Genomic DNA, 12,500 nt, shown 5'->3' with positions numbered 1-12,500 from the left:
GCCAGCTTAGAGATGGGTGCTGCGGAGGAGAGAGAGACAGATGGAGAGGCAGAGAGACAGGCAGACACAAAGACAGAAGGAGAGAGAGACACGGATGGAGAGAAAGAGACAGATGGAGAGAGAGAGACAGAGGGAGAGAGAGAGACAGAGGGAGAGAGAGACAATGACGTCGCACAATCCGAGAGCGAAGCTAAACCGGAGACGGGAAGCGAGGCAGAAAGACAGAACGACAGCGAGACTGAGGGAGAGAGAGAGACAGAGGGAGAGAGAGAGACAGAATCACAGACGGAGAGAGAGGCGGAGGGTGAGACAGAAGCAACAGACACACAGACAGAGTGTGAGACAGAAGCAACAGACACACAGACAGAGTGTGAGACAGACCCAGAGAGACAGACAGAGCCATCTGCTGTGAGTCAGGAAGAGGTGGAGCTTCAGCCAGAGAGTGAGACAGGACCAACAGAGACAGACGAAGGAGAGGAAGGAGGAGAGGAGGAGGAGACCGGCGGTGAAGGAGGGGAAGAGGAGAAGGAGGAGGAAGGAAATGAGGGAGAAGGAGGGAAGGAAGGAGAGGAAGAGGAGGAGACAGTTGACGGAGGGGAGGAAGAGAAGGAGGAGGCGAAGGAGGGAGAAGCGGAGGAGGGGATAGGGGAAGGAAGCGAGGGAGGAGAGAAGGAGGGAGGAGACGAATCCCAGGAGGGAACTGGCGAAGGAGAGGAGGAAGGGAAGGAGGCGGAGGGAGAAGGAGGAGAGATGGAAGGAGAGAAAGAAGGAGAGAAAGAGGCAGAGGTAGAGAAGGAGGAAGAGGAGGAGGAGAAGGAGGCGGAGTGATAGCTTCAGTCAGGCGTTTCTCTGGACTTTGTCGCGACTCGCCGAGGTCGAGTCGAGCTGCTCACCACAGGAAGAGGAGGCTGAGGAACAGGAAGGGGCGGGATCAACAGCCCCGCAGGCTGACGTGGGATTGGCCAGGAGGCTCTGAGTTTTCATTGGCCGGCGATTGGGAAGCGTGGGATTGATGCAGAGCTGCGGCTGGACAGCGGACTTGGTTTTGTTACATCGGGAGGCGGGTGGGCCAGGTGGATGATTGACATGTGCTTGAGCCAATCAGGGACTTGAGATTGGTTGTTTCTCAGAGGATCATTTATTGTTCATCATTGTTCAAACCTTGTATCTCCAAGAAGTCAGATTTCCAGGAGTTAAGAGGAAAGGCCTTGTTTTCAGACTGATGACCGGGTGTTTCTGAAAGGTTTTCCTGAGTTCTGAATGAGTTTCATGGCCCTGGAGTCGTCAAACTAGCTTTAGCTATAAAGAATCCCAGAAACATTCAGTTGAAGTAAGAACATAAAAATCACCAGAACCGGAGAGAGCGGGTTTCCTTGCAATAGCAGCAACTTTAAGATAAATTACATCACTACTGCGGTGTTCAGGTCATATTGGAGTTACTGCAAACACGAGCTGCCGACTGGAAAAAAGGTTCATGTCCGCCTCCTAGAGGTGATTACAAGTAGGACAGGTGGATGTCAGGCAGCAAATCCACCGATGTCGGCTGTCCACAGTAATAAAAACCAAAATTATCAGTTATATTCACACTAATACAATCAACTGCTTACAGTTAGCAAGCAATAACTGCTCCAGTTTGTGGTTGATTTTAAATTTAAATTTTGGATTCAAGGTAAACACGAGAATGTTTCCAAACTGAAGCAACAAGATGCCTTCCTGTTGCTCCACTTCTTCCCATTCAACATGAACTCAGCATTAGTGTCCAGCAGGAAGCGCTGTTCCCTCATTTTCAATGGAGAGGAGGCGTTGTTGTTCCCAACAGTGCTGAGAGCTTAAAGTTTAATATATTTCAACTTTCAACAAGATAGCACCGCGCTGCTAGCTAACACCGGTGACACACTACAAGACTTTTAGCCTGATTATAGCCACAATTTCACTTCACAAAGGATCGGTCCAAGTCTGTGTTAGTTTGGGTCAGTCGCAGTGTAGTGTGAGGCTTCAGGACTTTAGCTCGACCCATCACTACTATCAGCATTAGTTCAAACACGTTGGCTGTGGACAAGTCGTGACATCCTCCTGTAGTGTGAACTGGTCAGTCACTCGAATCTGAATGGACACCGGTAACAGCCAATAAAAGATGAGCACAAGAGAACGAAAAAAAATACAGTGAGTATTTACAGTTCTGGCTGTGTTCTAGTTGTGCGAAAGACTGTTGAGTTGCGTAGAAATGCAGCTGTTCCTCTACAGCGCAGGATGAAAGAAAACATGCGAGAGCCAATCAGTGTTGTGTAATCTTGTAATCTTGAGTAAGAAAACCTCGGTTCACCTCCTACATGTTCACTTCAAACTGAAGAACTAACCAAAACCATCTCACTTCAATCCAGTCCAATTAAAGCTACAACATGCAACTTTTCACCTTGAGGCAGGAAGTGTATTGTTAGTCCCGCCCTCCTCCCACTCCATTGGTCAAGTTCCTGCCTCAACACCTGTCACTCATCTTGACGGGCTGGGGCGCGTTCAGGACATCCTGTTGCAAAGCGTTTGTTGCAGGTTATCGGCTGAGACGGCGATTCTGTGCGTTTGTTCCCGGAAGAATTCTCTGAGCCAATTGCACACTGGCGTGACAGGCGTTTGTATGTAGCCAATGAAAATGCAGAATGCTAGCCTCACCTTGATAGTCACAGGCCCACGCCCACAGGAAATGGTATACGCCCCAAAATGCCCCAGCATCACTGAAGTGACAATTTCATATCATCATTGTTGTTATTCTCATTATCCTTGAATATCACTAATTATCTGCTGAAACCGAGATTATAATGATTCTATATATCAAATGTTAGTGACTGTATATGTAGAGATTATATGTTTATCGTTTTATATATATATCTATACATATAAATATAAAAAAATCAAGTCTGTACTATTGTTATTTTGGTGTTAAATTTTAAAATGATGCTGTAAAAAAGATAGATTTTGAAGTTGAATTTATTTATTTTGAAACCAGAGTTTAAAGTTGTGTTCTGCTGCTGAAGAAGAGATTCACATAAGAACAGAAATCTGATTTTAAAAAAAAAAAAAAAAACACCCTCTTAACTCTCATTGCGTATAGAAATTATTTTATAACATATCACAGAAAAAGACAGGAAAAGATTGGTTTTTTTTTGTCTCTACCAGAGCGCAAAGAACTGTGGGACAGAAACGATCCTGCAGCAGCCGTGTGATCCGTGCTTCATATTTCTATCCATGTAGTATTCAGACAATCTGTATGTCGTATGGAGAATTCAGACACTCGTGTTGTTTCGTACCTCAGGCGGTGCGAGACCTTGCCGTAACATGGAGACTCATTTTGAATTCCGTCATTTTGACCGCACGCGCTCCGTCACGTTGGTTTCTGCGTGAAGCTCGAGCCAGGCTTCAGTTCAGCTTTCAGCCTGTTCTTCATCAGCTAAGGCTGCGTTCACACACAGCGGCTTTTCCCCCAACTGCCGAACGTCTTTTCCTCATTAAAAGTAACGGGAGGCGGCTGCAAGACGCACAAAAGGCGGCCGCTCCAGGAAAAGTGCTGAGACCGGCGGGTTTTTTTTTTGTCAGAGCGGAGCGCTTTCAGAAAAGCGGCGGGTATTTACGCTCCAAAAATGTGAAGGACAAGGCTGGTAACTTTTTTTTTTTTTTTTTTTTTTGTCTCCTTGGTTGTTTGTGTGACCCTGGATGGGGGGATGTGGGTGGGGGTGATAAGTCAGTAAGTACATGTAACCATATTCCAACCTGAATATACTTTGTATTGTGAAAATGTAAATAAAGTTGTTAAAAAAAAAAAAAGAAAAGCGGCGGGTGACGTGAACCGCTTTTGGTAACATTTTATAATAACCATCATTAATAAATGGTAAATTGATAGTTAATCAAACTTTAGTTAATAGTTATTTTACTGTTAACAAACAATGAAATGATCATTAATAATGTTTACTAATTATTAGTAATGCTATAATTTATGTTATTTTATCATTAGTTTGTGTAATATAAAATCATTTGTTTATAAATTATATATTGTATCATAGCTGATAAGAGACGGTAAAAAGGGTAAAAAGCTATGATACAATATATAATTTATAAACAAATGATTTTATATTACACAAACAAACAAACAGCATTACTAATAATTAGTAAACATTATTAATGATCATTTTATTGTTTGTTAACAGTAAAATAACTATTAACTAAAGTTTAATTAACTATCAATTTACCATTTATTAATGATGGTTATTATAAAGTGTTACCCCGCTTTTTTCCTCAGCCAACCAATCACGATGAAGGAGAGGCCGGCCGTTTCCCATAACAACAACAAAGATGGAGAAAGTCAACGTGCCGGTGGAGAAATCGGTCGTTGTAATAAGTGAATTTCCGTTACAGCACCGATCATAAAGGCAGTATTGATCATATTGGACGTGTATTGGGAATATTTGTCAGCCTTTGCTTGTTGCTCAACACTGTTTAGTCTGAACCAGCTGGTCAGTGAGCTGCAGCTGCTCAGCTAACATCAGATGACGTTATCGTGATCCGCTTTTTATTTCTCTTCACAAAACACTCCAGGCAGAGCTTTTTCCACACAAAAAAAATGCTGTGTGAACGCAGCCTTAGTCAGCTTTTTTTGTTGAACTAGAACATGTAATTAGTCAACTAATCCAGTTCAATAAGAATAAGAAATCAGATTTTGTGTTCATGTGTGAATTCAGCGATTGATTCTGTCTGTACCTGATCACCTCCTGACCCTCTTTCCTTTAAAACACTACATTTCCCAGAGTCCCGTGCCCGCGGCCCGGTCGGTCGTGTTTCAGCACAACAGAATCAGAATGTGTAGAGAGGAAGGCGTACCAGGGAGCGGCCTGTCTATCCATCGTAGATCTATACAGATGGAGGAGCCGTGAAGTGCCAGAGAACAAATACTGCTGTGTGGTCTGTGAAGACATTTTTATTTCCTGTGTATTGAACCTTTAATCAGATCTAGAGAGCAGGGTGGAGAGGTCGGCCTCAGAGCCAAACGCTCATCGTTCGGTCACTGCGGTCTTTACTGTCAGCCATCTTGGCTCCACAGTCCGGCTCTTGTTAAATCAGCGGTGATTCAAACGCTGCGTTCGGGTCCGACAGACTCGACGGTTCAAACCGGCGACTTGATGAACTGGTTTGAAGCCGTCAAGACGAGACTCTGGTTGTTCCTGAGCAGCTTTTTCACCCCTAACACACATGAACTCAGTGATGAAACATCTGACTTTGTGTTTTACAGCAAAACAAACATTGTAATGTCAAACACAGACCAAAAATTCAGCCTGGAGTTTAAGAGCTGTGATCACAAAATGACTGATGTGATGAAAATCCTTCATTTCTTTTACTTGCAATGAATCTATCATTCCCTACACTTGACTACAGCTGTTTCCTTGTATGTATATATTTCATAACTGGTATAGTAGTATTATATACTACAATACTATAGCAACGACCAAACAGCAGGACTGTGGAGCCAACATGGCCGAACCCTGTCTTTGGCTCTGGCTGTTCTGTTTGATAAAGGTTTTATTTTGACAGACTGTTGACTTCAGTTGGCCTGTTTTTATATTTCTTGCTGTTGGAAAAAAAAAAATGAATAAACAATTCTGATGATTTTTTGTAAATTCTGTTTGTTTGTTTAGTTTCATCTACTCAAGAATCTTCTTTAATCAGAGCGGGTAGCTGCTTTTTTTTATTTTCACAACTATTGTCTATGAAGAGCCAAGAGTCTGCAGGTTTTCACTGCAGCTAACAGTGAACTCTCCTTCAACCAGACAGGAGGAACTCATCAGTGAAATGAGCCGCTGTAGAGACTGGTTCACTGAAGCCTGGCCTGCTGCCCTTCATTAACTTTAATGAAACAATTAACACCTGAACTGGTGCAACGTTTGTGTATCTGAACTTGCTGCAGCCCAGTTGCAGTCTGTTGTTGTTCTGCTGGTTGTGTTGATCTACATTTCCCTCTGGGTAAGTGAACACAGTTATCTAGTTTTCCATGACAACTCAAGCTGTACCGTGAGGAACATTAATGCACCATATAGGAATACTTTTTTTTGAGAGTGTAGGCCAACAGCCAATCAGAAGCTTCTCAGCGGCTCCATAGATAAACTCATCTCCAACATTTATTTAGTGATATTGGTTCATGTTTCCTCTATTTTGTTTACTGACATGGTGATGAATGACTATAATCAGCAAAATCTTTGCCTTTATATACATGTGTTTGACTCAAATACACAACAGACCAATGCACAGTCTGACACACCATGCATATCTCCAGAGCTGCAGCTCAGATGAATCACCTGGACAAACACAAACAGCCGATTTGACACCAAAAAATATTGAAATTACCATTTTTTTAAAAATTAAATCACCATTGAATTTATCAAATGAGTTGGCAGTTTAGAATTCTTTTTTTTTAATTCACATGCAATTTCATCAGACTGTTTCCAATTCACATTAATTTTCATCACCTCTAAATTCATCAGAAAATTACAATAGAATATAAAAAGAATACAAATAAAACAAAATAGAATAATAACAATTGTGGGGTTCTATAAACATGGTTGCTGAATTACACCGAATTACAAAAACATTACAAATAATTAGCTGCATGTTGAAGGTTAAAATTGTTTTAGTGTTGAAAGACATAAACACATAATTTGTGATCAGCAGCAGCCTATTTGGCTCAATGAAACCAAATACAAAACCTTAATATAGTTTATCGGTTACTTAAAATCAATGCATCCTGTTCCCATCACATAATTGCTAGCTCTTAAAGCTCCATATTCTCCACTGTCCAGAGTTTTATTTTGTGTCCTGAGGTCCATTCAAAGCTGTGTGTGTGGTGTCATGAACCAAAAACACTCTCAATCCATTTTGACACGTTCATTTTCCAGCATCTAGTGAAGAACTCTAACTTAGATCCAGGAGTCAACAAAAATAGTCTTTGTACTTCACCAATGTTAATTTTTGGCAGGTTGTGGAGCGATTTAGTGAAGGCCAGAGCTGGCAACAGGAAGTTGTAATGCACCTGTTTCTCAATGTGGAAGCTGTTACCATGACGATGCGAAAAGGGCCTGGACCGTTCTATCCAATCAAGTTCTGTGGTTCGCTCTCATTGGGTGAAAGTGCTGTCATTCAGAAAGAAAGCTACGAACAGCTCGGATTCCGCTGGGTCCCAAAGACATTTGAGTTCACTTGACTGCGGGATTTTCTCTGATAAATGCGCAAATGAAAATATGACGACAGGACTTGGAAAAAAGTGGGTGGGACAAATTTACATTTTATAATTGTTCCTATGCCCATCATATATAGACAATGGAAAACAGCAAAGCAGGAGAGAGGGAGGGTCATTAATGACATCAGCAATCAAGAGGAAACTCTCCTGAGTCTGATGAGCCATCACTGATCTACATTTTTGGGATAAATATATAGATAGATAGATAGATAGATAGATAGATAGATAGATAGATAGATAGATAGATAATCAAAAACATCCAATCATGAAACGGAACCATTTTTACCTACATATGTTTGTCTCTCTAATGCCACTGGGTGCATTGCATTCTGTAACCGTTTTTGCCGGGCCTCTGGGACCGGCCTAGAGGAGGGAAAGTAGCTAACTGACTGACTCCCCATTGCTGAAAGTCAAGGGGCGTCAAGACCTACACAGTCATGGTGGTATACGTGATAACGCGTTGTTTGCACTGTCATGGTGTGTTTCTGCCCCCGGATTTCAAACTGGAAAAACATGGCGGCTCATTTGGAAACTTTATGAAAACGATTCACCGAAATGTGTTTCTGAAAACATTTGAGGCGAGAAATCAGCAGCAATCTGTCTTCATTTTACATCGACAACGGTTAGTCTAAAAGTTTGTATACGAGTTTCGGGAGTTTCCAGAGGCGGCAAGTCACGCTACTACAAGCGTCCTTTCAAATCCTGAATGAACATCTGCATAGCAACAGGTGTGTCATCATTATTGTCCAATCAAAGATAATATTTCTTCTGCGGAAAACGTAGCTGTCAGGCATCGCAACCTGAGAGAGCGAGAGAGAGAGAAACCGAATCGAGAGACACTGAATTAAAATCAGTGATAGACTATTACAGACTGAAATGATTACTATTAAACAACATAGAAATTAATTAACATAGAAATATCTGAAATATTAAACCCCATCTCGCCACGCCTGAGGCTCAGTGGACTGACTTCATTTCAGGCTGCAGTCTACTTTCTAACTCCGGTGCCGGTGGAATGTGCGAATATGTGTGTGTGTGTGTGTGTGTGTGTGTGTGTGTGTGTGCATGTCTGTGTGTGCATGTCTGTGTGTGTATGGGCACTCAAGACTGGAAATTTAATGTTCATATGTTATAGAGTTGTCACTGTGCCATTTTGACACCTTTCCCTCCTCAACACCGGTCATACCGGTTATACCGCCTGTCGCCACTAGAGGGTCTGAGCACTATCAAAGTCAGAGTCACTACGATGAAAGTGAAACTTAAAATTCCTCTCCAAACTCAAGTGTGTTAACGGCATTTGTAAACACTTTTTAACACTTTTTAATCAGAGATTTCTAACACTGCTCAACACTCACAGAGTTCATGTGAGTGCCGGTCAGATTCTGGCACATCGCCCTTCTTTAGGCTCCCATTGGATTGTACTGGACACAGGTAAGGACAAATAATTAATCCTATTCATCCTAATCTGTCATTAGTGATCAGATTTAGTGATCAGCATGTTGTTAGTATGTCCGTTTATCATTTTGTAGCCTAACTTGAACATGGAAGCTCTGAATATGTGCTTTTATTTTACAAAATACAAAATAACAGTATTCCTGTGGGGCTAATAACACCGGTGTGGACTCCAGGACCGTATGCCACCGGTGACACCGCCCACCGCCCACAACCCTAGTATGTTATATTACGTTTGAATGATATCTCTAATTTATTTGAATAAATGTCTCAAAATAGACTGCAAACTTTGACTCAGAAACATAGTTTGGTAACAGTCAAGACATAAAGGGGCTTAAATGCCCCTCTGTCCAACATTGTATTAAACTCAAAATGTCTCCACGGGTCAATGTGGCTGAAAATAATAGAGCAGGTCACAGGCAGAACATGTATTATACTAGGCTGTGAAAGCCAAGAAGAGGCCCGGCTTGCACTAGGTCTACCTAGTCTTGTTGAGTTTAAACAACAATTTTGCTAACAGCAAGCTAACACTGGCACCAATGTAATCTGCACCACCTGCTAATGGGAGTCTCAGTTTGTCAGAAGAGACTCTGTAGAAGGACAGAGTCCCAGCAGACCAGTCCAGATACACTGCTGCTCTGTTAGATCCAGAGGAACAGACGGAGATGATGGTGGACTTGTCATTGAGTCTGGCAGTGTAGCTTCTGTTTGTTGTGTTTGGATCCAGAGTGAGATGACAGGCATCTGATGGGGAGAAGAAGTCACACAACTGACATCAGAAATCAACATTTACTAAGACTCACTTCATCACCTCTCAATCAGTGATGCAGCACATCCAGTATAAAGGCTAGAAGGAAGACTTAGACAGATAAGGAACATAGATTAAGCTCTGTGTGTGTGTGTGTGTGTGTGTGTGTGTGTGTGTGTGTCAGTACTCACATGTTGTCAGGCTGTCAGCTGTAATCCAGGTTTATTTCAGCCTGTAGGGACGAACACAACAACAACAGTCATCTGCAGGTCGACTCAACACATGCTTCTGGCTGATCTGATTGGCCGACACCTTCACTGAGAAGAGCAGCCATTGGTAAGGTTGGGGATTAACCAGGAAATGCTGGATCTTTGGTTTGATACTATTCTATTCAATTCACGGTGCTTTATTGGCATGACAGTTCACAAACAAACAATATTGCCAAAGCATGTAACAAGAAATGAATCATCAATTAACCAACATTTCAGAAAAAGAATCCCATCCCCCCTCCATGTATTAGTGTGTGTGTGTGTGTGTGTGTGTGTGTGTGTGTGTGTGTGTGTGTGTGTGTGTTGCTGTGCCTCCACTGTCTACTGACTATCATTTTTTCTGTGTTAAACAAAAATATAATATTAGCCAATTAAAAACAGAACTTTTCACATACATTCATATATTATTCTTCATATTTGTCATCCAGCTGTGTGTTCCTCTTCTCTTAAAGTGTGACAACAATCAACAGCAGGGCAGTTTGAGAGGATCAGGCAGGTTGAACTCTGGGTAAATTCTACCTCTCCTCTCAAAATAAGTCTGTCTCATGTCTTTGTATCTGTCACAGTGTAGCAGGAAGTGACTTTCTGTCTCTGTCTCTCCCTGACAGCAGAACAGACACAACCTGCTGTCCCTGGGTTGCCAGGTCTGCCTGTGTTAACCTGTTTCTGCAGCCAGCTTGTGAGCACAGAGCCTGGACCTCGTTAGGGATTTCCTCACTTTGCTGTTGGTCACAGTGGTCAGATACTCTGCCACTGTGTCTCTGTCTAGGGTCAGATAGACTTCTAACTAACTGTGTTTAGCACAATGCTGCCACTAACAGACCGACCAATGGAGCTTGTCAACATGGACTGACTCCAACCTTCTACTGACCTCAGAGTCTCCAGTCTACAGTGTGGACTCTCCAGAAGATCAGACAGCAGCTTCACTCCTGAATCCTGCAGCTTGTTATAACTCAGGTCCAGCTCTCTCAGATGGGAGGGGTTGGACTTCAGAGCTGAGGCCAGAGAAGCACAGCTGCTCTCTGACAAGCTGCAGCCACTCAATCTGAATAAAGAATAAAACATGTAGTTATAAAATAAAATATTCCTGGATAGAAAACCTGATTTAAATCATCGAATGTTTCATAATCCAATCAAATCTGTTCAGGTTTTACATAAGTAGCTCAATATTGTTATGCCCTAGTCAACAGGCTTTACCAATAATGATTGGGCTTGCTTTACCATTATTATAGTATTACAGTGTGAATCAGCATAATTTCGGCCTTATACAGATGTCATCAAATTAAGAGTCACCACAATACTAATTTAACATTCATATAATATTCACATCTACACAGAACTGAAATATGCTGTCTGACCTCAGAGTCTCCAGACTACAGTGTGGACTCTCCAGTCCAGCAGACAGCAGCTTCACTCCTGAATCCTGCAGCTTGTTGTAACTCAGGTCCAGCTCTCTCAGATGGGAGGAGTTGGACTTCAGAGCTGAGGCCAGAGAAGCACAGCAGCTCTCTGACAAGCTGCAGCCACTCAGTCTGAATAAAGAATAAAACATGTAGCTATAAAATAAAATATTCCTGGGTAGAAAATCTGCTTGAAACCATCCAATCTCTCATAACCCAATCAGAGCTTTTGAGGTTTTAAATACACAATTTTCTAACATGGCGCTCTCAACTCAAAACACCTGAACCCAACAGGCTGCCAGGTTCAAAAAGACATAACAAGGAAAAACCAGCACTCACTAATATTAATGACAACATGCTGCTGCTTCAATAAACAAGTAGAGACTGAAGAGTGAATTAGTGAGTGGAGGTTTTTCCTCATAATATTAAGGTTTTATAGGTTTTAAAGGTTTTAAAGCTCAACATGCACTATGCCATAGTCAATGGGCTTTACCATTAAGCTAGTCAGTGTGGATCAGCATAATGTCAGCATACAGATGTCTTCAAATTAAGTGTCACCACAATATGCATATTATTCATATAACATTTATATCACAGAACTGAAAAAATATGAAATGCTGCAATCTGACCTCAGAGTCTCCAGACTACAGTCTGGACTCTCCAGTCCAGCAGACAGCAGCTTCACTCCTGAATCCTGCAGCCTGTTGTTCCTCAGGTCCAGCTCTCTCAGATGGGAGGGGTTGGACTTCAGAGCTGAGACCAGAGAAGCACAGCTGCTCTCTGACAAGCTGCAGCCACTCAATCTGAATAAAGAATAAAACATGTAGCTATAAAATAAAATATTCTGAATGCTTGCAACAATCCAATGTTTCATAATCCAATTAGATAGTTTCAGGTTTTAAATGTGTAGCTCAACATTGTTATGTCCTAGTCAATGGACTTTTTGTTAGTATGGATCAGCATTTCGGCCTCATAGAGTCATTCCATCTGAAATCAGACAGTTTGTCAAACCTTCATATTTCAGAATTGGTCGATTTCCCTTGAACACATTCTTTAACAACCATACGAATAAATCTGGAGTTTGGGCCTTGAATGCCAACTGGTTTAAAATAAATAAAGGTTTAGTTAAGTTGGTGCAGACATGCAGACTTGCCAAAAATATGCATAAACAGCATAAATTTGGGAAAATGGAAAAATCAGCTTCGTCAAAATCAGTGAAAAATCAGTCCCTGCCTATGCCAATGCTTAATGCCCATGTGCAGTTTCAGATTGACTGGCCAACCCATTGTGGAGCAAAATGGATGCAGACAGACAGACAGACGGACAGACAGAGACAGACAGATGGAACTGGAGGTAAA

At 41.9% G+C, this 12,500-nt stretch overlaps 1 protein-coding gene and 1 long non-coding RNA gene across 2 annotated transcripts in view; one reads left to right on the top strand and one right to left on the bottom strand.

Annotated features, from left to right (window-relative positions):
- The window catches only part of LOC139661181 (5'-AMP-activated protein kinase subunit gamma-2-like), a 9,760-nt gene extending 7,927 nt beyond the window's left edge, over positions 1–1,833 (top strand). Inside the window, exon 11 of the mRNA XM_071539575.1 lies at positions 1,670–1,833. Coding sequence (XP_071395676.1) covers positions 1,670–1,833 — 164 coding nt within the window. The remainder of the gene's footprint in view (positions 1–1,669) is intronic.
- A 4,379-nt stretch (positions 1,834–6,212) lies between these two features.
- LOC139661182 (uncharacterized) lies at positions 6,213–11,898 on the bottom strand. The gene is made up of 5 exons (XR_011696584.1): positions 11,772–11,898; positions 11,101–11,274; positions 10,614–10,787; positions 9,665–9,705; positions 6,213–9,469 (listed from the first exon to the last, which is right to left on the bottom strand). It is a non-coding gene; the product is annotated as an uncharacterized lncRNA (long non-coding RNA).
- Positions 11,899–12,500: the final 602 nt, after the last annotated feature.

The sequence above is a fragment of the Centroberyx affinis genome, unplaced genomic scaffold, assembly GCF_046629955.1.
Source record: "Centroberyx affinis isolate AG114_WGS23_722 - 3 ecotype Tasmania unplaced genomic scaffold, CSIRO-AGI_Caff_v1 ptg003473l_1, whole genome shotgun sequence".
NCBI classification, from domain to species: Eukaryota; Metazoa; Chordata; class Actinopteri; order Beryciformes; family Berycidae; genus Centroberyx; species Centroberyx affinis.
Note: the sequence above shows the minus strand (reverse complement) of the source record. Positions and strands in the feature narration are given on the sequence as shown.